Raw genomic sequence first — 24,209 nt, forward strand, 5'->3', positions numbered from 1 at the left:
CAAAACAGTCCTGACCCTTTGAGGCATGGTCTCCACTAGATCCCTGAAGGTGTGCTGTGGGATCTGGCACCAAGATGTTAGCAGCAGATCCTTTAAATCCTGTAAGTTGTGAGGTAGGGTCTATATGGGCCCCACCTCGCAACTTACAGGACTTAAAGTATACTTACAGGACTTAAAGGATTCTATTGATAGATACTGACCACTGCAGACCGGGAACACCCCACAAGAGCTGCAGTTTTGGAGAGTTCTGATCCAGTGGTCTAGCCATCACAATTTGGTCCTTCGTCAAACTCGCTCAAATCCTTACGCTTGTCCATTTTTCCTGCTTCTAACATCAACATCGAGGACAAAATGTTCACTAATATATCACACCCACTAAAAGGTGCCATGATGAGAAGATCATCAGTCTTATTCACTTCACCGGTCACTGCTCAGAATGTTATGCCTGACCGGTGTATGTAATAAATAAAGGCTACTTAACTTAATTCAAACCATTTCCTCAAAAGGGGTATCAAGAAGGGACTGGAACAGGTTTGAGCCAATAAAGTGAAACTGTAATACTACATCATAGACAGACAATCTAGAAAATAATTTGCATCTAACTTTGTGGTACATATTTAACAAATAACCACATGGTGACTCAGCTACATACTTTTGTCCATATAGTGTATTTCATCCATGTGAATGTCCATAATGACAAAGCATTTTGATCATGAGTAGTGTTCTTAATAAACCTGATTTGGAATAAATATTTAAATTTCACATTAAATTTCATGTTTTATGGAATACATGAAACACCTTCCAAATTCTCCATTGCTAGACTATCAGCAGTCTCCTCTAGCATGAGCTTGAAGCTTAGACAAACCGCTGACAGTACATTAGGATCTGTCTCTACATGTGAGGCAGCTGTCCTAAGCTCTTGCATTTGGCCCATACCTACTTTTATCGTCTGTACTCCGATTTCCAATGCAGTATTGACACTTTAGTACGGGATTAGGATGAGTAGTGGCTTGGAAGGGGTGGTCTTCTGTGGTTTCTCAAGAATTTCCGAGGGAATTGAATTAGCCACAACACTGGCTGAAGGCCCACAATCTTTGTTCATTCCCAGTGCACCAGAACCAAACTCCACCTTCCACAAGTTTATTCCAAGTGTATGTACAAGCTAGTGTTGGAAAACTCATAGTGAACTTTCTTTAGCAAATGAATCCTGGATGGATAATACCTTTGAAAGAATTGAATATATCGAGATGAATCATATTTCAGGCAGATAGAAATACCTCTGTGTTGTGTCAGGACTGCTGAAAACTGCTGAATGTTTAGTTTGAATGTTTGTGCCATGAACTTAATTCTGGCTTCCTGCCTTGCCATCTCTTGCTCATCTGCAGTTGTGCAATTTGGTATTGTAATATGGAATTCAAATACAGATGAAGATCAGATGAGTGGAGATGCACACAGCTTAAAATAAACACCACAACAAACAAGGTGAGGATCAATGTGATACTCAGTTCTGAGATAGGAGATTAATTCTCTCCATCATTTCAAATGTGGACTAATGTAATGAGGCTTCAGCGTTATTACCCTCCAGGAATATCTTTCTTATGGTTACATGGATGATTGGTGAATGATGATTGTTCTGGAAGTTTGTGAATTTGTCTTTTGCCACCAGTCACATGTTGGATTTGCTCACAATATAGCCATTTTTGATAAATGTTGCACGACTTGAGTGGTTCTGAACAACTCAAAGAATGAATTAAATCTTATATATGCACACAGAGTCAATTCTCAGTACGCATAAGGATATGAGTCATTTTGACAAAGGCTGAAAATATTTCTAGACCAGGTCTTGTGGGATGTGCTGTTGTTAGTGCCTATCAAAAATGGTCCATGGAAGGACATCTGGTGACCTGGTGACAGGGTCATGGGCACCCAAGGCTTATTGATGCCCTTGGTTATGGAAGACCAGCCCGTCTGATCTACTCCCACAGAAGAGCTACAGTGAAAAACTTATTACTGGCTATGATGGGAAGCTTGCTGTATATGGTTCTGTGTAGCTACAGTCCAGTCAGAGTGACTTTTCACCGTTGAAAGCCCCTACAATGGACACATGAGGCTCAAAACTGGATCACTTCATTCCCCAGATCTCAATTTAATCGAGCATATGTTGGGTGTGCCGGACAAATGAGTCCAATCCATGGAGGCCAAAAGAAAATGGTTTAGGTTTTTCCAGAGAAGTGGTGCAGACATGTCTGGAGCATGGACTCCATACCCAGTGGCCCCCCTTATTCATTTCATTCACTGTTTTTTATTATTAACTTGATTTTTGTAATGGACTACCAGATTCCAGTTTCTGGAATCTCTCAGAGACCGAACAAGCTTTCAGGAATTTATACAGTATATACAGAGCATATACATATTCTTAGCTTTGATATGCCTCATTTGACCAGACATTAGAGCTTCATTGCCAGTATAGCATTTGAGACATTTCATTTCGTAGATCTTTGTTTAAAGGAAACAGTCAAGGAGTGAAAGACGTCCAGATTACATTTGGAATGTTGTGGAAATGTGCTGTGTTACTTTATTTATTTGGTTGATACCTAATTATTTGGTATACATATTTGATTTTTCTTGCAAACTCTGAACACTTCTGGTAAAATGATTTCAGTTAAGTCAATAAAGCAAACTGTAATCATTTCTAACAATAGAATTTGGGGAACAAATGATGGAGTTTTGAAGCTTCGAACCCACTAGTTGTAGAGTTTTATAACTAATTGCAACATTATTTACTTCATTTTTTTGCCTCCTACATTTCAGGCTTTAAAAAGACTTAAATAAGCATTTCAGGTCTATGAATAGATTACAGTGTAGACATGATGTATTACACGTACAGCGGAACACTCAAACGCCTTAAAATGACGTTGTGTGTTTTGCCAAAGATCACTCACTACTTTCAAATCAAAACTTGAAGACTTTTGGCAATGCTGCATCTGACTGATTACATCATCTGTGTACAAATACAGCAATGTGTTAACGCCGGTTGCTAAAAACAGACATTTTTGGAGAGCAGCTAAAATTCCACCTGTCTCCCAGGTCTTTCTCCACACCCTCACACACAAGGGATCTACAGACGTTAAGGAAATGGAAAAGTACAAGTGCATGTAGCGGTAGCTCGGCCATGTGGATCAAAGAGAGCGGCATTGTTAATCAATTATTTATGACATATTACTTATATTAATGTATTGAGTGCATTTCTCGTATAAGTTAATAGCCATAGCCATTCTACAAGATTTATCTCCTCATCTTGGGCTTTTATAAGACATGAGCCAGTCCAGGAAATCTTTGTCTGGGTTCCAGGGTTCCTTTGCATTTCTAACCTGCGCTGATGAAGTGGTTAGGTTTAAGGAAATGATTCCCGTGTGATGACACTATTCATATAATGTCATATATAATGTTCAGTCTTCTGGACATTATAGACAGTATACAGAGTTTCTGAACCACAGTTACATACAAAACTAGCATTTCAATTAAACCCCTTAAGTGAATCTAAAACTTAACCAGTTAAAGGTAGAAACACATTTTCACATAATATATAATTAATAAATAAAATAAATAGAACTACAACCGTTCACAACCATTTTATTTATTTATTCACATAGTAATTAGAGGGACAATTTGCTACACTCTGCAGGGAAAAATAAATGTCATATTATTTTATATACTATTATTATTATTATTAATATTATTATTATTCTATAGGTATATTATGATATATATTCTTTCTACTTTGTTCATATTTATTTTGTAGAAGCAGCAGCAGAGGAATCATCAAGAAAAATCACCAATAAAAATTAAAATAGATACATTTACATAAAATTTTAAATATGCATTTATATCAAAATACCTCTATAGTTTTGCACACTAAATGGTGTTTACGGGGAAGCCACTAAAGCAGGCGGTGATGGAAACACATGAGTAATATTTGGTAGTATTCTTTAATATATATATATATATAGATATTTTTTTACATTCTATGGCTGCGGTCTCCGGTTTTATCCACAAAGGGCTGCATATGGCTGCAGGTTTTTAGCCGAACTGGAGGTACACTTTAGTTGATTAAAGACTGAAGAACTGATTAAACAAGTGAAAGCCTGCAGCCATGCTGGCTTAGACCCCAGTTCTATGGCGTAGAATAAAAAAAAAAATAGATTTGATTCCATTTTAGACTTTCTAAAATGACTTCTCAAGACATATTTAGTTGATTAGCCCCCTGATACGATGTGTTCAGATGGTGAGAAGCAAACATCGACCTAAAACACACACTAATCTGGCTTTCAAGGAGAAAAATCAGATACGTTAATTGCACATCATCTTAACAAGAAAGCATCACCTCGGTACGACATATAGTACTATAATCACAATTTTGACATTAAAGACAGGAAAAAGCTATAGTTTTCAACGCTCTCTTGGATCTTAAAAGTGCACAGCAATAAATATATATTTTTACACAAATATATCTTATGGTCAATGTATCAAACAACAAAAAATAATAATAAAAATATCTATTACATGTAGTTATAAATAAATAAATACAATTAAATAAATAAGGACATTTAAATAAATAAATAAATAAATAAATAGTAATAATCAAGGACATCACCTAAGCAAGCAAAGATGCAGTTTCATTAATTTCTGTACCATAAATCACCCTAAACTGCCTTAAACATTTAAAATGGTGCGGCACAAAAACACTTACACAATAACGTGGAAAAAAGTGACAAATTCTCTGCCTTTTCGCTCTAAAACTTTTTTAAAACATGTTACATTTATGTCTGGGAATTTTAAATGACCTGTATATCGAATGATAGTTGGATTGCAGGAGCGGTTACTTGGAATTAATTTGCACGTGTGGAGACCACAGTATATAATAAATGCTGAAACTGTGCTTACATGTGAAAGCATTACTACTTAGTGCGTACCTTCATTACTGCAGCAACTATATTCACTTTTAAGCAAAATTCTATACTAACATTTTTTTGGATCTTATCAGTTAAATAGGATATTTACTGATCAGTGGTGTCTAAGGTTTTTACCATGTTTCACTAGGTTTCATTTTGTATAATATGCACATTGTGATGGAAACTAAACTTCCCAAAGTCCAGTCCTATCCAGTCCTCCAATATAAATATAAGCCATTTAAGTAATTTGTGAGAATTTCATTGCACTAGCGCCATTAAAACAGAAAAAACAGACTTCAATACATTTTACTGACACTGTGGACAAAGTGTTCGTTTCTATCTAACATCAAAAAAAAAATTTCAACAATCTTCGGCTGTAACTAAACACTTTCCTGCAGAGTAGCGTCAGATTTGTGTTCTGTGGTAGATGTAACTAGTGGTTGTGTAGCTGATTCAGGTTTCTCCTCACCAGTCACACCCTCTGAAGCCGCATTCCCAGAAGAAGTTGGCATCTCCTTCGCTTCAGTGTTCGCTGGCACCAGTGGGACCTTCTCCTTCACCGCAGAGCTCGGCACTGTGACCACGTCGACTTCCTGGAGGCTGGTGCTTGGGGGAGGAGGAGCGCCGCCGAAGCTTTGAGCTATCTCTTCGAAGGTCCGACCCTTGGTCTCGGGAACACGGAAGAATGTGAAGACGAAGAAGAGGATGAGGAAGATCGTGAAGATGATGAAAACATATGGCCCGCACAGTTCCTGTTAAGGAAGAATTCAGAGCTTGTTAAAAATACTCCACAAAAGCAGATAAATGCACTAGAATTAAATATAACCAGTAGCTTGAATCAGGTCAATAGTTTCTTGTGCTATCTCCTCTAATCTCTTCAGGTTGAGTGGTCAACTCACTGTCCACCAATGAGCTTGTGAAGTAGTTACACTTTTACACTTTTGTGACTACGTGTCTAACACGTAGTCACAAAATGTTATGTTATGTTAGCTGCTTTCTTGCAGCTTCCCTGGCCTCACTGTCTATCTGAGGCTAAGTCTGCTATCCAGTTGAGCCAAATGTTAGCCGGATTGCTAAAAACACTGGGGTTGGAGCTGTATCATTTCCAACTTGTCTTTGTTCCTCCCTTGCCTAAAGCTCCCCTCAACGTGACAAACACCAGCTGTGTGTCCACTTTCTCTGTACTGACTCTAGAAAAGCAGGCTCGGACATTCCTCGTGATAAACGTGGAGATGACGATGCAAAAACAGTGCACCTTAATGCTGATTCAGAGCCTGATCAGAAGATGAATCAGACCCAAGTTCTGCTCTCTAAGCTAATAACTGTAAAGATAAACTGATGTTTTGTGGTGCCGGCTAGATATGTCTGGGAGATATTTTCAATTTGACAGTGAATCAGCAGTTAAAATCTGGAAATGTTGCCAGAAGCCGGGATTCGACTGCAAGCTGATGTACGGCTCATTGTATCAAATGTGTTCCTTTAAGCTTTAATTTGGGGTCAGATATGATATGAACTCAAAGCTTTAACCACTTGAGCTACCGCTGCCCATTATTTCAGACAAAGTTAGTGAGGAAGTTTTCAGCATGCCACAGTGTACAGGTTTGTGACACCACTGATCCTGTGTAGCTCCTTCAGCAGCAGACTGCTATACCCGCAGTGTACGAAGGTGCGCTACCGCAGGTCATTCATACCAGCGGCTGTCAGACTTTACAACATTGCATTACAGTGATGTTCAAATGTTTTATATTTTATAATTTCATGTACTCTTTCTTCTACTATTTGTATTGCTATTAGTTTATTACTATTTGTATTACAATATATATTTTTTTTCTTTTATAATTTTACATAATTTTCTTTTCTTTTACTATTTGTCTTTTTAAATTTCTTTCTTTCTATGTTTAGGTTAAAAACCTGCACGTTAACTGTCTGTTGAACTGCTGACAGTTGAATTTCCCCACTGTGGGATCAATAAAGTTTTATTATTTTATCTTGTCTTATTTTATTCAGACATTTTCTGTTTGAGCAGTGAATGCACAAAATTAGCCTGATTACTCCTAAACCCCACTCCAAGAGTTTTTATCTCTTAAAAGCTTCTAATGTAGTTGTGTACCTGTAGATATGATATATCACCCGGTTAGAGTTAAATAAATGAAGAATGTACACAATGCTTGAGTGATTTTCATACACTTGGATGCATTAGTATTTAGAGTAACTTTACTTACCTGTAGTTTTGGGAAACTGATGCCCACAAGGAAGTTGGCCGTCCAGTTGGAACATCCTGCAACGGCCATGGCAGCAGGACGTGGTCCCTGGGAGAAGAGCTCAGCAACAATGAACCATGGGATGGGTCCTGGACCCATCTCAAACATAGCCACAAATGCAAACACTGCTGCAATGCTCACGTAGTTCACATACGCGATGTGGCCCTGGTGAGGAACAGAGACAATATAAAACACTGGAAATAGAACATGACATCGGTAAAGAAGATGATGTGGGACATACCAATACAAGAGTGATGGTCATGAGCAGGGCACTGACTGCCATGCCACCTAAGCCGATAAGATGCAAAGTCCTTCGTCCGGCTCTTTCGACAAGGAAGAGCTTTAAGGAAAAGAAGTGTGATATGAAAAAACACAAACTAACAAACATGTTCTTCATAAACTTAAAAGAATAGCTTGGAAAAAACATTACAAGATTTTCTACTTTAAGTGTGGTCAATCAGAAAAGACCTGTATGGGGTCCAGTGATAATATTCAATTTTGTATATTGGCTTTTCGGCATATAGTTTATTATACAGAGCTTCTATATTTCTTGAGTTAAGAAGAAATTCTGTTAAATCTCAAATCTTTGGATGTCCACCAGTGTTAGACCTCATGAATCGACTCGACCTTTAAGAAAAAAAAAAGTTATTAAGGCTTTTAATTCTAATTAAGGTTAGAAATTTCATTCTCTGCACACAAAAATGCATAACTGTCTAAGCAGTGCTCAAGTTTGTATTTTGTTCTGCGGACCAAACATCAATTTTTGGTATATACACACTTTCAAAATGAGTGAAAAAAGTAAATGTTGGATAGCAAACAGGTGATGGCTAATCAAATACAATAAATAACTAAAAAAACACTGGAATTCACACCGAATATTTTTTTTAGGTGAAACAGTTTTAGCTTATACTTACAGATACCACAGTGAAAACAGTGTTCACGATTCCAGCTCCGATGGTAGCATATATCGGCTGGGTCACACCAGCATTCTTAAAAATACCCGTTGAGTAATAAAACACCTGAAAGAAACACAGTTAAGTGCACAGTTGTGTTTGATAAGCGCAGACTAGAATAGCCGTTCGATTGTCCGGTGGGTTTTGCCGTCTGCATCACTCACAGCATTGATCCCGGACAGCTGCTGCGAGAGCTGAAGCATGATGGCGATGAGAAGCGGCTGGCGATACACGGCCGTGCGGAAGAGCTCGGGGATGGTCACCCTCTTTTCCATGTTCATTTTTACACTTTCTTCCTTCATCTCTTGCATGTCCTTAGACACGTCCTCACAGCCACGGAGACGCACCAATGCTGAAACCCAGAGCAGTAGTTAGTTATTCTGATCATTTATTAACGTACACAGGACGATTAGTTTTGCCTGACGAATGTATTGCAGTGTTTCTGAAATATTAAATATCTTGGTTTATTATAGTTCATCATTTTGTAACTATAGTAAATTGAATCAGCTTCAAGTATCTGTGTAAATCATCATAACTATGTCCTCAAGCTAGCACAGCAGGTTAGGGTCTAAGCTAGTATGTCAAAAAAGAACCCACAAGGATTCTTTAAAAATAATCAGTACATCTTTAATTTCTTGGTGAAGATGTCAGTCTTCTATTTGAGTGCAAGTACAAAGAAAGTCTTCCTTGCATATTGAGTTATGGTGAGGTTGTGAAGTGCAAAAAGCTTAAAGTGTGGACTGGGGCTTTGATAATTGCCTACAGGTAGGTGGGACTGGGTTGATTTTTAAATTAATCAATAAGCAGATCTAATAATGAACAGGAATTTCAGGAGGCGGTTGGTCTTGGGCTTTCTGCTTAACTATACTGTACAGGTCGTGGTATGACAAGGAGGAAAGGAGAGGATGAGATGAGGATCAACGGAATAATCATGTAAGAATATTATATCATGGAAAAGTGGGTATAGAAGAAGAATGCAATAGGACCCATAACTAAGTCTTGTCACCAGTAGAGTTTTTGTGGAATTTTTTGCTTTGAAGCCAGGCTGGTTAGGATCTTGCTTGTTGTTCTATGTAAGAAAGTGATGTCTAGTGGCTAGTGTATAATAATACAACTAACAAAGTAACTAATGTCTAGTGTCTGCCTTTTCCAGATAGGTATAACCCTTGCTTTTTTGAAGGCAGTCAGTACAGGACCAGATGTTACGAAGCTATTTACAATGGAAATAATCAAGTGGAAGAGATGGTCTGGAATGTTGTGGAAGGTATGGGTTCCAGTTGGCAGGTGAAAACTGCAGGATCTCTTTTGTAGAAAACAAAGAAAAGAAGTGTTGAAGAGACAGAAGGGAAATGTCCAGTGTGGTAATTGGTCTAAGAATGAAGACCCATGAAGCATTTGCTTAGCCTTTTAACAAAAGAAGGTGGTCATGAGCACTCAGGGAGGCAAATATGGAGAGGAATGGCAGATTCTCTCAGCTTTCCCTTGTAGGAGGATGTCTCAGCGGCCATAATCAAGCCTGAAATGCAAAAAGAGCATTACTTGGCAGTCGTAAGGAATCTGGCTTCAAATCGACATACTTCACAGACTCCAGCCTTTCAGCACTCAATCCACTCGATCCATGTGTTAATGTATGGATCTCAGCATATCTGGCACACATCTTGTCATGGATTCCTTGGAGATCTGCATCCTCATGTCAAAATCCTATGATCTCCCTGGACAATTCTCAGATACTCTCATCTGTCACTGCACACAAACATGGTAGGATAGTCATGCAAGACAACCTCCAGGACTATCCTTCTCATCTTACAATGCTAAACTGACTCAGTCATGCAGGTTCTTCCCCAACAACAACTGGAAGGTCCGGCCATTTCTTTTCACAGAGGCAGGTACGTGTGAAGGCCGGTTACCATAAGAACTGGATCTAGGCAGGTCTGCCTTTGCACACCAAAGAATAAATGAATGAATGAATGAATGAATGAATGAATGAATGAATACAATTCGTAGCTACAAAACATTAACTTCCCTCAGCTGGAAGTCGAGTCATGTAAACTGGACTTCTTTCTAGTTCAATCTAAACGTTTAACTACTCGGCTGAGCAGCTTATTCAGACTGAGGGAAGTTAGCAGGATTCCACAAATTTGTATCCTTCAAGGTTAAGGATCCTCCTCCCCCTGTATAGTCTCGTTAAGGGAACAAAGAGGAAGGTGAGAGTGGGATACCAAGGCATCCAAGGCAACCAGGAGGGATTTTCTTCTGTTCCTTTCCCTTCTCCTTGTTCCCTTAACTTAGTTCAGCTTTTAAAGTTAAAGATTGCCAGTGCTATAACCTGCTGTTGATCTTTAGGCTTCAGGACATCAGCCTTTTTCACCTGAAGAATGGATTGTATTAACTTCATTATAAGTAATTGTTATGTGTAAATACATAAAAGGTTATGTCATACAGTGTCACTGCTTCTTCAGCAACATACCATTGCTTTTAGTTCGGTTTTATTAATATATATTTTTACCTTTTAATTTTAAATTTAGGCTGGTAATTTCTAACCTAATGCCAGTTTGATACGAACACATTAGATCACCAACAATGTTAATTTAAAAATAATAATTTCAGATTTCCGGTTTTGTATTTGGAAAGTCTTCAGTGTTAAGAGCTCTCAGATTCAGGAAACATTTTTGCACATCAGAACTATTAATGCCAGTTAGTGTTGCTGTGAGTTAACAAAAAATTCACGTTCAAATTTCACCTTTGCGAGCCTGTTCCTCTTTGTTGAGGTTAATGAGGAGGTAGCGTGGACTCTCAGGGCACAAAGGCAGCAGAATACATTGTAGTACAGCAGGGATCACAGTCAGAGCCAGCAGCACAGGCCACAATTTATCGGACCCCAGCAGAAACTCCAGGCCAAAGATCTATGCAGCCAAAATGTTAATTGGAGGCACAGGCATAAGCTTATGTATGCACTTACATTAGTCAACATGAGCGAAAATTTAGACAGCATGAATTAGCATTTTAGCATGAGTTAGATTAAGAAGCGTGATAAGGGACAGATTGGTAGAGAAGACTTTAGCCATGAACTGAGCATTAAAAATATCAAAATATCTTAAATGAATTAATTTTCACAGTTAAATCACTTATTTGGGTATAACTATAAAATAGGCACTTTTTTGAAAAGTAAGCATTTAAATTCCATATTAAACCACACATGAAATAAATAATTCACCTGTGCAATCAAGATTCCTACTACCACGCCAAGCTGGTGTAGCGTCCCAAAGGCTCCCCGGAGAGGAGTCGGTGAAACTTCCCCCACATACATGGGGGTGAGACCAGTAAAAAGGCCACAGAAGAGGCCAATAATCAAGCGGCCAGCAATAACCATTTCAAAAGAAGAGAGAAGAGTGCAAAACCCCATGAGTCCTCCACCGATCAAGGCTAAGATATTCACCAGAAACATGGAATTGCGGCTGCAAAAAAACAAAACAAAAAGAAAAAGGACTATGAGAATGTGTGAGGTAACAAACAGTAGGGATGACTCAAAGAAGGTAACAGTAACAGTCACAGGAAGGTAAAATATAAAACAGCAAGAGGCAGTAGTCATAAGTATATCAGTGATCACTGAGCTCACTTGAATGGCTTGTGATTTGGCGGTGTGCTAGAGGACTGGAGCTAGTAGAATATAATGATCAAGATTGTCCGCCAAAATAGACGTGGAATAACTTGTGGAATGACACTGGATAATTGCCAGGGGTGATGCTCAAATAACTGGGTCCTCAAAAATGTTGAGATCTTTACATAGTGACTGGAAAGGTAGTCAATCCCTTTAGAACCATCTTGCCAAGTTTGACTTAAGTTCTGTGACAAGGGTCCCTAGGGTTTATCTGGATTCATAGTGCAGGGTTACATCCATAACCCTTATACAGGTATGTCACAAGGAACCAATTCATACTGACTGGAAGGGTGCCCAGAGATGCCAGTTATGATTCTATGACCAGCTCACAAAACACTGTATCAACATTGTAGGGAATGTTCCACAGCTCCTTGTGCAACATTGCAAAATGATTCACCAGGATCTTAGGTTTGAGACACCTAGTCAATCCCTAGTTGTGTTGTACCACCTCAGGGCCCAAGCATCACTCTTTATGGCAGATGTGCATTCTCTTAAATGACACCACTGTGCCATGGGTCTGAACTTGTTGGCAAGTAGCTCTCTGTGAAGCTACAGTTGGTAAACCCACTTGTGAGGGATTCTTGCAAGATCCTCCTGCTGTCCTGAAAATCACTGTAATGTTGGAATGGCTCGGGATTTGACAGCATCACAAAAAACTGGTAGGAAGGATTTGAGGGCTAACCAGGATGCCCTAAATTCTGATGACATGCTTTTACCTTTTGGTCATAATGTTATGCCTATATCTAAATTACCCTGCTCCTTGATGGATTCCCAATGAAAACCCTTGTTCTAGAGTAGTGAGGGCAACAAGGATGCAATGAACAGGTCCCCTGATGTGACCTCATCTAAAAGAGGGGCTTAAAAAACTCAAAAGACTTGTTCTTCTGGAAGCATGTGGAGAAGAATCTCATGTTCTGTCCAGCAACAGAGTACTTTCTTAGGACAGGGTCAAATTAATCAAAGCTGAATTAAAGCTTCAGATAGAATCCCTGACTGATGCAGGATGTAGTTTCTGACCATAAGGTTCCTCATTGGCATATGCTGTCGCTCTGGGATAGGGACATTCACTGAAGTTGGACCAAAGCTGGAAGTACTCACTGCATCCATGTTGCTAGGCATCTGCCATGCATCCCATTCTAGGTGTCAAGAGGTTTCATGGGAAGATGGTTTCAAGGTTTTATGTAAGCGGCTGTCAAATGCCTGTGGACATCATATACCAGGGAGTAAAACACTCTATGGACACTCTCTGGTGTCACTCAGATGGGGATGAGGTTCCCTTTTGGGTCTGGTTTCTCTCAAGGTTAGTTCCTCATATCGTCTCAGGGAGTCTTTCTTCAACATCGTTGCCTCAGGCTCGCTAAATTTTAAACATTGCTTGTATTGGAAATGTAATATCAAAGGTGGTGGTGGTTGATGCTGCTCTGTGTGCTCAGGTTGGCCATTCCTGCTCTTTCTCTTTTCTCTAAGATTTGTAAATGGACAAGGTTATGAATAGCTTTAGAGGCTTGACAAGGTCATGAAGAGCTTCTGAAAATTTGGCATTAATAAATGTGTTATTAAAGTAACAGAAATGTGTTGTTAATGTGTATCGTTAAGGATATGCATGAAATGAATCAATATATCAAACCAGCAGTAAGCAACATTTCCACCACTGAGGCTTGTTACCATGGTAACTCGGATAACTCTCGCCGGGTGCTGCTTATGATTAGTAATAATGACAAACTGACAACTGTGGTCTTTTTTATCAACAGTGTATTTGTGGCCAGGTGTAAATGTTAGCCGACAGACTGCTGAACAAGAGTCAGTACATGAGTGCTAAAAAGATTTATTCTCACTGACCGCCCAAACTTGTTGGCAAGGACACCAACACTGAAGGAGCCCACCATTCCACCCACGCTGAAGATCGCCACGGCTAAACTCCACACGATGGTGCACACGCCATCATCTATGGGCTTGCCATAACGTTCCATCCATGTGCTGTTGAAAAACGCTCGGAGTTTCTGACAAAGTGAAGGAAAAGAATAGCTGTTATCATAAAGTCAGTGATACAGAGATGATTTATTTCCTTCATTAACATGACCAGTGATCCCTGGCATCATCTAAAATTCTTTTTAATTCCTTCTAATCATACAAGCAGATTCAGTCTTTATAGGACTTGATGATTTATGTAGTAAAATTAATGTAGGTTTACACATCGGCACTACATATACAAGAAAAACATGTATTTTAAATGACAACATTAAGCTAATGCGAGGAAATGATAGCGATATTGCATAGCCTGAGTGACACTGCATTTCTCTCTGATTAAATTACATTACCGGATCTGCTGACCATTACACATTTCAAGACATGGCAGACTATATACTGCATAATGGGGTCTTGTAGTTTGGGGTGGAGGTTAAGGTACAGATGGTAGCGGTACAGACGTCTCTTTCTGTCTGCTAGCATGCATATTTTCCTTTGGGTTATTTCTATGAAAGAAAAAACAATAGAATTACCACTGAATGATTTGCACAGCTCTGCTCTTCTCCTGATCTCGCATGTTTTGAGTGAAATAAGATACACCCTCATATGATCAACTGTATTTATTAGGAAAATGTTCATAACAGCTGTTAGCTGACAGAGAAACCAGGACCAGGACTACAATTCCTTTTTCGGGATTTTGTAAAGAAATATATCTCCAAAGGGATGCACACTATTCCTCCATGTTTAGTCTGTCCTCCACCAATCGGATCCAACGGCCCTCTGCTGCCACAAAGGAACACGTAATCATATGCCACAGAAATATGAACATTGCTGTCCATGTCTCAGAGTGTTGTCCAAGAAAATACAAGGATTTCCTAAAGGAAATTGGTTATTTTATGTTTACACAGGAATAAAGAATCACTGTGTACTAACTGTGCTGAATGCCCTCAAATCCTGCCCAGGTCTTGTGACCATCCTGACTGAGAACAGAAAATGCATTATTCCTATTAGAGCTCAAGTTCTCGTTATTTCCCACTATTCATTGATTCTGTGGTACACAAAAAGTTCACGGATGAGTAGCTAGGATTCTGAAAGTCTTACTAAAAGGCTTCCACATTGCCCACTGGACTGTGCTTTATACAAACCACTCCAGGCAGTTGAGTTTACCCATCCATCCATCCATCCATCACAGAAACCCAGGATACGGACAAATATATGCAAAAGCTACATGCATTACGCTGCATGTGATCATCAATGATCTTTCAAACCCTCAGTAATGCCCCTCTGCTCCAGCACCCATATCCATATCATTCAGACATTAAGGGAATCTGTACTCAATGCCATGGAAATACACCAAAATGCATCAGTGTGCATTTACTAAAAACAAAAAAAAAAACCTCTAAAGAAAGGTTGTACATCATGTGCTATTTTTCATAAACACAGCCTTAGAGGAACAGAGGAACTGTTTGGAAGATGCAGCGACATGAAATCATCTAAATGACTAAACCACAGATGCTTACTGATGCATTTGAAACTCAATTATGGCAAGAATTAACAAAAGCAAAACTCAACCCGACTAAACAGGACATCACCAGAGCCCAGCGAGCTAAAACCACACCTTCAGAACGATCTCCAGTCTTTGTATCCAAAACCTTTGTACCTTCCATGTTCCAAGGTATCCCAGTGTATCCAGAATACAGCTTGCTAGGCAGTAAATTTTGGTGTCTTTCTCTAATCAATAAAGTTTCACATTATGTTAGGGATTGCCACAAACCAGAACCTTTTGCCATAAGCTCATGTGATACTGCTGTTAAAAGGATTCTACTCCATTCTTACAATTACTCCAACTCCATTTTTCCTGACCTCAACCCAATAGAACACCCTTGGGATGAATTTGAGCAGAAACTGTGAGCCAGGACTTCTTGTCCAACATCGGTGCCTGACTTATAACTCTAGTTATAGCTGAAAAGGGCGGGCCAACTCCATGTTACATTAATGTGCATGTAAAGGCAGACATCCCAAAACTTTTGGTAATATAGTGTACATATAGTTGTTTCTGTGTATAGTTTGTGCTCCCGGTTTCATGTTTCTGTGTTTCATGATGTCTTATTACCAGTTAAATTTCTAGTGTTTTCTTTTTTTGGGGGGGTAATAAAATCCGGGGTCACTTTTATCCTGCATTTGGGTTTGAAGTCTGTTCCTGTGGAGACACGCGTGTCTGACAATAAAACACAAAAATGATCTCACACATGTATTTTTACCTGCTCAGGTGCATTGATGACTCCTGTGTTGTAGCCGAACTGCAGGGAACCGATAACAGCAGTGGCCAGAGAGAACAGAAGATAGCCTGTCACTTCCTTCTGTGGAAGAGAAAAAGGGAGAAGTCTAAATTAAGTCACTCTTGCCTTATTAGCAGTGTGCTGCTACAGGGATGTAAATACATCACAGAAACTCAGACTAAACTGAATATGTTTAATCCAAACTTTAGTAACTGTCAATAAAAAGTATGTCCACTGTATAAGTAAGGTCCATTTGAATGTGATGGGTATAAATGAAAAGCAATGAGGCTCCAAAATAGTACTGAAAATATTTAAAGATTAATATATTAAATTATATGTAATGTTTATAAAATAAATCTGTGTTGAAGTTCTTTGGGTTTGTTTTTGAGGTATAGGTCCCTGGCTGTTTAAGTGTTGAGAAGCTCTGAACAATGGCAGTAGGATGCTGTAGTGCACAAAGAACAAAATCCACTCAATCCCTAAGCCTTCAGTTTATGATCTTCAATTCACCTTCACATTTTAAATGTGAAAAATCTCTGCTGTGTCAAATACACAAGGATGAAGTTACCACTTCCAGAGTTATTGGTAAAATACTGGTGGAAAATGTGAAGAAATGTATTTATGGTTAATTAACATAACTTCACACTGGAAATAAGAGAGAAAACTTTAACAGAAATTAAGTTCTGAGCTGAAACTGTAACATGCAGGATAGCTTAATACAGAATAGACATGTCCAGGAAGGAGGCTGGTATGTAAAGCAGACATTTTGGTAGGTTTTGAACGCTGCATGTGAGGTTCAGCATAGATGGATGGATAGATAGATAGATAGATAGATAGATAGATAGATAGATAGATAGATAGATAGATAGATAGATAGATAGATAGATAGATAGATAGATAGATAGATAGATAGATAGATAGATAGATAGATAGATAGATAGATAGATAGATAGATAGATAGATAATCTTCAGCCAAAGAGCTTCTAAAACTGTAAAGAAAAACACAACTACACAGCCCTGTGTGTCTCCTAAACAGCAATGAGTAGGATGGAGAATATTGAGTTAGAAGTAGAGACAGAGGACAAGGAAGGAGAGATGAAATGTGACCTGTACAGTATCGACTCGCACTCGGTATTCACTTACATATTACAAACACACATTTTAGGATGTCTTTTGCCTTATATGCCTTTTTTTAATCTTTAAATGGAACCAAAAAGCAGAAAAGAAAACAGCACTGCAATAAACAAATAAACAAACAAACAAATAAATAAATCTTAGCAAGTAAAAATATCTAGTATTCCTCTCATACCATTACCATAAACAAAGATAAGATCATTAAACTTCTTCCTAGACTGTTTTTTTGTTTGTTTGTTTCTTTTAACTAATTTCAAGCTTTTTTTTTTTTGTTATGAACAATTCTAATGGCAGTTCATTTAAAGCATTTATTTTTCTGTAAAGAAACGAAATGATCTGCCCATAGAATAAGAAAATGGAAAGCTTACAATTATTAATAGAAATAGGTTTAGTAATCTTATATTTGGTTTATTGTAATCCGGCCATATTTGATTATATTCAAGGTATTTTTTAATATTTAGAATTTAACCCTACAACAATACAAATAAACCCTAATATATTAAAGAGCAGATAAAAATAAAATCGGTGCCTTTATGAGAAAAAGCAAATTAATTAAAATGAAAATTTTCCTGATTTCACAACATCCAAAGATAGCATTTGTATGTTTGTTCAAATCATGTAAGTTAATGTAAACAAAATTTCATTTCAATGCAATGGTTCTAAAACTATTAGCACCCAAGTTATAACCAACAGAACAACAGGAAACAAAGGAAAAGAACAAAATTTCAATAACCTATTGAACCTATAAATTATTTTTTTGTTAGCCCAAAATAATATCAGCCCTTTTATCAGGCCATCGTATGATGCCTCCACCACCGTGCTTCACTGTGGGGATGATGTTCTTGGGGTTTTTTTTGTGCCAAATATATATTTTAGAATTATGACCAGGATTTTGTCACATGGTTTGGGGTGATTAAGATGGGCTTGGATTATTGGAACAGAGTTCTTCACTCTACCCACCCTACCCCAGACCACGGCTTTAGCAGTCTGATGAAATCACGACGATGGCAATAAAAAAATCCTCGAGAAACAGCTGATCTTTATTTGGGGTTAATTATGGTTTATCCTCAGCATATCCTCAATTAACTGGTCTGGATATTATATAAAATTTAAGATAAATCCCAACAATTTTCTCTCAAAATATTTACTTCATGTTTGAGAATAATATTTTATAAAGTATTTTTTATTTTGGTTAAATTATCAACATTTTTTATGTAATAACATGTTATTACATACTCACATTATTCTGTTATGACAGGACATTTTAAAATGAAAAGATATAACCTAATTCTTTTGGCTTTGCGTTATTTATAGATACTATTAATCTCTTTATGGTCCATGGCTTCAGAAATATCATGAAAATCCTACAGAAACACATGGTCTATATTTGGGTTTAATCAGAATCGCTTCATTAATCCTGTTGGAATCTGATTTTGAGCACACGCCCCTTTATATATATAAAGATTATTGGTTTTATTTTTTTATTAGCTTTTTTTCACCACTAAAACGTTTCTGTCTGATTTTTATTGGTTGCCATGTCTCATTAAAGGTGGCCAAATATCTGACACCATTGATCTGTTTGACGATATTATTTTAGAGAGAGTATTGTTTACAAGATAAACCAGGCAGATTATCGTTTGACCAGACATTTATATTAAGTTTATATTTACATATTTGTTTGACACTTAAATGCTATATTCATGCTGGAATGCATCTTAAGATCAGCAAGTGATCACATAGCATTCACAACAATATACCTTATACAGTATGTAAAAATAAATAAATAAATAAATAATTTTGTCCATCTCTCTCTCTCTCTCTCTCTCTCTCTCTCTCTCTCAGTTTTAGCCCCAGCATTGCAAAGCTGCCACTGGGCCCCTGAGCATGGCCCTTAACCCTCTCTGCTCCTATCATAGCTGCTCCTGCACTCTGACCCCAACTTCTTCATGTGAAGGGATACGTGAAGAAAAGACTTCCACTGTGATGTAATGTATGTGTGGTGACAATAAAGGCTCCTTCTCTCTCTCTCTCTCTCTCTCTCTCTCTCTCTCTATATATATATATATATATATATATACACAAATTACATTAAGCTATCACTAAAAATAATGTTTTTATGAATATTTAGGTTCATTTTGTCTTGAAAATATTAACTATTAAATATTGACTGTCCTTGCCTCCTGATTTATACATTCAACGTGAATGATCATGAAATAATTACGTCTAATTTTTTCATCTTTTCTGTGTGTTTATTCTGTTAATTACATAGAATATATATAATAAACAATTGCATAAAATAGCTATTTATTTTGTGTATTATTTGTACCCATAATTCTGGAATTAGTAGCTAGGGGGTTATTTAAATGGAACCTGTTCTTCTTTTCTTCCCTTATGCATACTTCTCAGTAATTTCCTACAGTCTAAATAAAGCTTTTCCCCTCTGTCTTCACATGAAGTATATACATATTCGCTTATCCTCTGGAATTCTGTCTGTAGCCATCTCCTATTAAGGATCTCTCGGCGCGTGTGTGTAGTGCACGTACTCACCTTCTCCCCCTCCATGTTCCAGTAAAATGGGAGTGGCGGATAGATGAGTCGTGCACGCGCAGTGTTGCACGCAGGTTCCGATACAAAAAAATTACACTTAAGCTGAAAAAGGATAGACATTAGAAATGAAAGAATGGAAATAATACAGGTCGGCAAAACAAGATGTGCAAATAGTGTAAAATCACTCCAGATGCTTTAGACTGACATACAACAGGTGCTTGATTGCTGGAGCTTTTTATAGTTAAAGGTGATTTTTAATTCACATTTAATGCGACTTTTATATGATGAAGGATTTATAAAGGGTTTATAAACACATTGCATGCATTAGTTCAGTGATACTGCACAGTGACGTTACAGACATTCACTTAAACTCATCCCTGTTGTTATTAGTTAGACAGCACGCGCCATCATTAACGCAATCATCACAGAGCGCATCGTCGCATCTTACCTTGGCTGGATGTCGTGACTGATCCCGCGCCGGTCTCTCTCATCCACTGACTCTGGATGAATATTTCCGTGTGTTTTTGTCACACTAGGACTACGTGGCGATTCTCACGTTGCCCTTTGACGTATAAAATGCCCCTAGTTTGCTTCAGCCAATAACAGCAATAATCACCGTGACCTCTGGCTTTTTTTCCCCCTTCCACACACACACACCTCCTCCTCCTCCTCCCTGCGCTTTCATTTATTCGTACCAACGCAGCTTTGCGTCGGGAACTCGTGACATTTCACCAATGATGCACGGTCACACGGAGAATCCGATACTTCCCGTGATGCTTTGTGAAAGCGCGACCTTGAGGAGAGTCGGGTGGTGGATGCTGCGGATGCGATGATGCGCCGCTATTTCCCACCCGCATTACCACCAACCTCATGGTGCTATTGGCTCGTGGATGCTCCTCGATCCCGGAACGTTACGTGGGCTCAGGGCACGAGCCAATCACTGAGAACAAGTGATGCTCTCAGCTAATCCTGATAGAGGTGAACAAAAATGGGTGGGTTATTAAGAAAAAAGAAAAAACCTCACATACGGTACAAATAAAATATTTTAAGTTTAATGTACTGTTATGTTTTCATGATTATGCATAAATATATTACATTAAAAGCAAAACTGTTGATTAGTCTGCGTAAGATGTTATACTGTGTCTCTGCCACTGCTTTTTGGGCAAAAAAAAAAGAAAAAGAAAACAGACATGCATAACGTGTTCATCTAAGTCCTATAGGTTTAAAATATTTTCAGGTCTCCTACAAGTACTGAGGTTCATCCTAGATAAACGTGTTTAATCAAACTCATATTTGCATTAAGCATGAATTATTACACAGCCCACATTACAATCAAAACATCTCAATAGATCATGATTAGCCAGCTGATTGTGTAAATTCTCAGAATTGTGTTTATGATTTATTTAAGTCGAAAAGTTTTCAAGTCTCCAGACCATCCAGTTTGGCTTTAAATTGCTTTTATGGCACTGCCCATGTGGTGGATTCTATTCTTTTTTCCCAGCAAGTCATAATTAAGTTTACTGAGCTTGTTACAAAGCACAAATCTAATACTCATCTATCACCTGTAATTTTAGTATGCTTCTCATTCCTTGGTACCGGAAAAGGCATGATATCAGGAAGCTCCACAAAATGCTGGAACACTTTCCACGAACACAACCACAGCATGCAGAGTCACGCCACGCCACCTTCAGCAGTGACTTAAACAAGCAATGTGGAATCCAGAGGCTCAGATTCTGGTGATATTTGAATCATAACATGTGAACAAGCCAACATTCAGGGAGCTTAGTGCTTGCTGGTGAATGACTCGAAGGGAATCTTTGGGAAATCTGGATCGTCACTGAGCCATGAAACCAGGCAGTTCATATCTCAGTGAAATCTGTGTACAGACCTCCACCGAAACTCTGATAACTGCCTTATCTCCGCTCAGTTTAAATCAGATAACTACAAGTTTCTGCACATAGAAATTGATGTATCAGGCTCTTCTTGTGTTTGAGGAATGAGGTTTATTTAAGCACAGTCCTGATCACTGTCCAGGCAGAAGCCACTAGTGGTGGACAAGTGTAATTGTCAGTAAACTGATCCCACTTATCGGCAATCAGTTCCGGGCCTGGGTTGCACATCTGGAATTCTGGCCTGGTGATTGCTTTGAGACTGATTTGAAGCCCCTCCCCTTTTTTCTGCCTTAGATTTGACTGAGAATGCTACTGCTATGCTGATACTATTGATATTGCTGTGCTTTTTTAAAAAATGTATTATTATTTTTATATATTTATTCGATATGAATTTATTTATATCGAAAGGATTTCTAAGCAGCAAGACGGTATATTATTTTTAGGCATGCAGATTGTATTCCTTAAAAAGCTAGTGTATATTAAAATATTGCCTAAAATAACAGTTATGTTAGATTTGCTAGTAAACACATTCAGAGTCAATTTACATCTCCATTAAGTTATTTAGCAGATGCTCTTATCCAGGGCAACTTACAAAATGTGAACAGTAGATGGCAATACAAAGCCCAATATATTTATAAGAATTATTAGCCAGAAGTGAAAGAAGAAAAAAAAAGTTTTTTAAATAGCATTTTAAAAGAGTGGTCAGATTCTGCAAATAGACCAATTATAACCTAAATTCATGAACAATACAAATACATTTAAAAAAAATCATCTGAGAATACAAAGGCAGTCGAGGTAAGATGAGTGTTGTCTCAGATGAGCGTCTTTAGATCTTTGCAGAAGAAATGCATAGTGATATGAGGCGTATGGGGCAACGAGGGAAGCTCATATCACAAGTGAGGAGTTAGTTTAAGACACGAAACCATCACAGACTGAAGACCTGATTTAGTGTGCAGGCCAAGACTCTTTCTTCATAAATACATTTCTGAGTGCATTAATAATTTCTATACTTGTATTTTCCAGTTAATATTATAAATGTATTTATATATTGGTATTTATTTATTAACAGGATTTATTTATCCTGTTATGTTTCACAGAATTTTTTGGTTGTTTATCGTAGATCATGGAGTGATGCGAATTTAGCACTTTTTCATGAAAATTGTATGGTGCAACCATGTTTCACTCTCCAAATATTTTACAAGAGATTCAAAACCACAGGATTCCTTAATATGCTGACATTTGTGACCGCTTACAAGCCCAGTAGCATCCATCAAAAAACATGCAGGCATTATTTATGAATCTCAGAATACACCGGTCAGGGGTAACATTGTGAGCAGTGCCAAGTGAAGACTGATGATCTCCTCATCATGGCACCTGTTAGTGGGTGGGATATATTAGGCAGCAAGTCAACATTTTGTCCTCAAAGTTGATGTTAGAAGCAGGAAAAATGGACAAGAGTAAGGATTTGAGCGAGTTTGACCAAAAGGGCCAAATTGTGATGGCTAGACCACTGGATCAGAGCATCTCCAAAACTGCAGCTCTTGTGGGGTGTTCCCGGTCTGCAGTGGTCAGTATGTATCAAAAGTATCCTGTAAGTCCTTTAAATACTATAAACTGCACGGTGAGGCCCATGGAGGACTTAAAGGATCTGCTGCTAACATCTTGGTGCCAGATACCACAGCACACCTTCAGGAATCTAGTGGAGTCCATGCCTTGATGGGTCAGGGCTGTTTTGGCAGCAAAAATTGGACTAACACAATATTAAGCATGGGGTCATAATGTTATGTCTGATTGATGTATAATAATTATTTGTGTTCTATAACTACACTAGTTATCTGTTCAGACACTTTACAGACATGTTTTTAAAACGTAAAACTAAAAAAAAAAATTATTATTCATTACACATTGCACACACACACACACACACACACACAATTCATTATTACACATTGCTCACTCAGATATTTATTTATTTATTTATCCCAACAGCGCGTAAAAACCACTAGGTGGCGCAGTGTGAATGAGTTGATATTAGGGACACACGGTTCTGTCTCAAACAACCCGATCCCTTGTCCTAATCATTTGCCCTAAAACCACGTGATCATTTATACCCACAGCACAGTTTACAGTATAAAGTCATTTTATTTCCAGGAATTTCTCCCGGATGAAATCGTGGATAGTTTTGCCTACCTGAAATTGATTAAAATAAAATTTTAAATAAATATTTCAATTACACACTGATTCATTTTATTAAAATATATCAAATATATGTAAAATATATTTATATAAGTTTTTTTTTGGTGTTGTTCTTGCTTAAGTGTGCACACCTTTTTAGAATTGTCTTCAGAATGATCCAATTTCAGGTTCAAAAGTAATTATCATACAGCTGTAGTCAATTAAATGTGACTCCAAAAATAAAAAATAAAACCTCAAATAAAAAAGCAGATGTTTCTGGACATCTTGTTCTCTTCTGACTGCTCCATGGTTGACTAAGCACTAACAAAGCATGCGTGAAGTCTCTCTTGCTGAAACGTATCGATCAGTAGACGGTTCTAAAAGAACTTTCAA

The 24,209-nt window shown here is 37.9% G+C and overlaps 1 protein-coding gene across 1 annotated transcript; it reads right to left on the bottom strand.

Annotated features, from left to right (window-relative positions):
• Positions 1 to 3,671: 3,671 nt before the first annotated feature.
• slc2a3a (solute carrier family 2 member 3a) lies at positions 3,672 to 20,571 on the bottom strand. Its single transcript, XM_058405298.1, has 11 exons — positions 20,198 to 20,571; positions 19,750 to 19,851; positions 16,051 to 16,149; positions 13,664 to 13,824; positions 11,381 to 11,621; positions 10,907 to 11,069; positions 8,331 to 8,518; positions 8,128 to 8,232; positions 7,455 to 7,553; positions 7,175 to 7,378; positions 3,672 to 5,704 (listed from the first exon to the last, which is right to left on the bottom strand). The coding sequence occupies exons 2-11, from the start codon at positions 19,762 to 19,764 to the stop codon at positions 5,333 to 5,335; spliced, it is 1,647 nt and encodes a 548-aa protein (XP_058261281.1). The 5' UTR covers positions 19,765 to 19,851; positions 20,198 to 20,571; the 3' UTR covers positions 3,672 to 5,332.
• Between the last annotated feature and the right edge of the window lie 3,638 nt (positions 20,572 to 24,209).

This window comes from Hemibagrus wyckioides, linkage group LG12 (genome assembly GCF_019097595.1).
Source record: "Hemibagrus wyckioides isolate EC202008001 linkage group LG12, SWU_Hwy_1.0, whole genome shotgun sequence".
In the NCBI taxonomy this organism is placed as follows: domain Eukaryota; kingdom Metazoa; phylum Chordata; class Actinopteri; order Siluriformes; family Bagridae; genus Hemibagrus; species Hemibagrus wyckioides.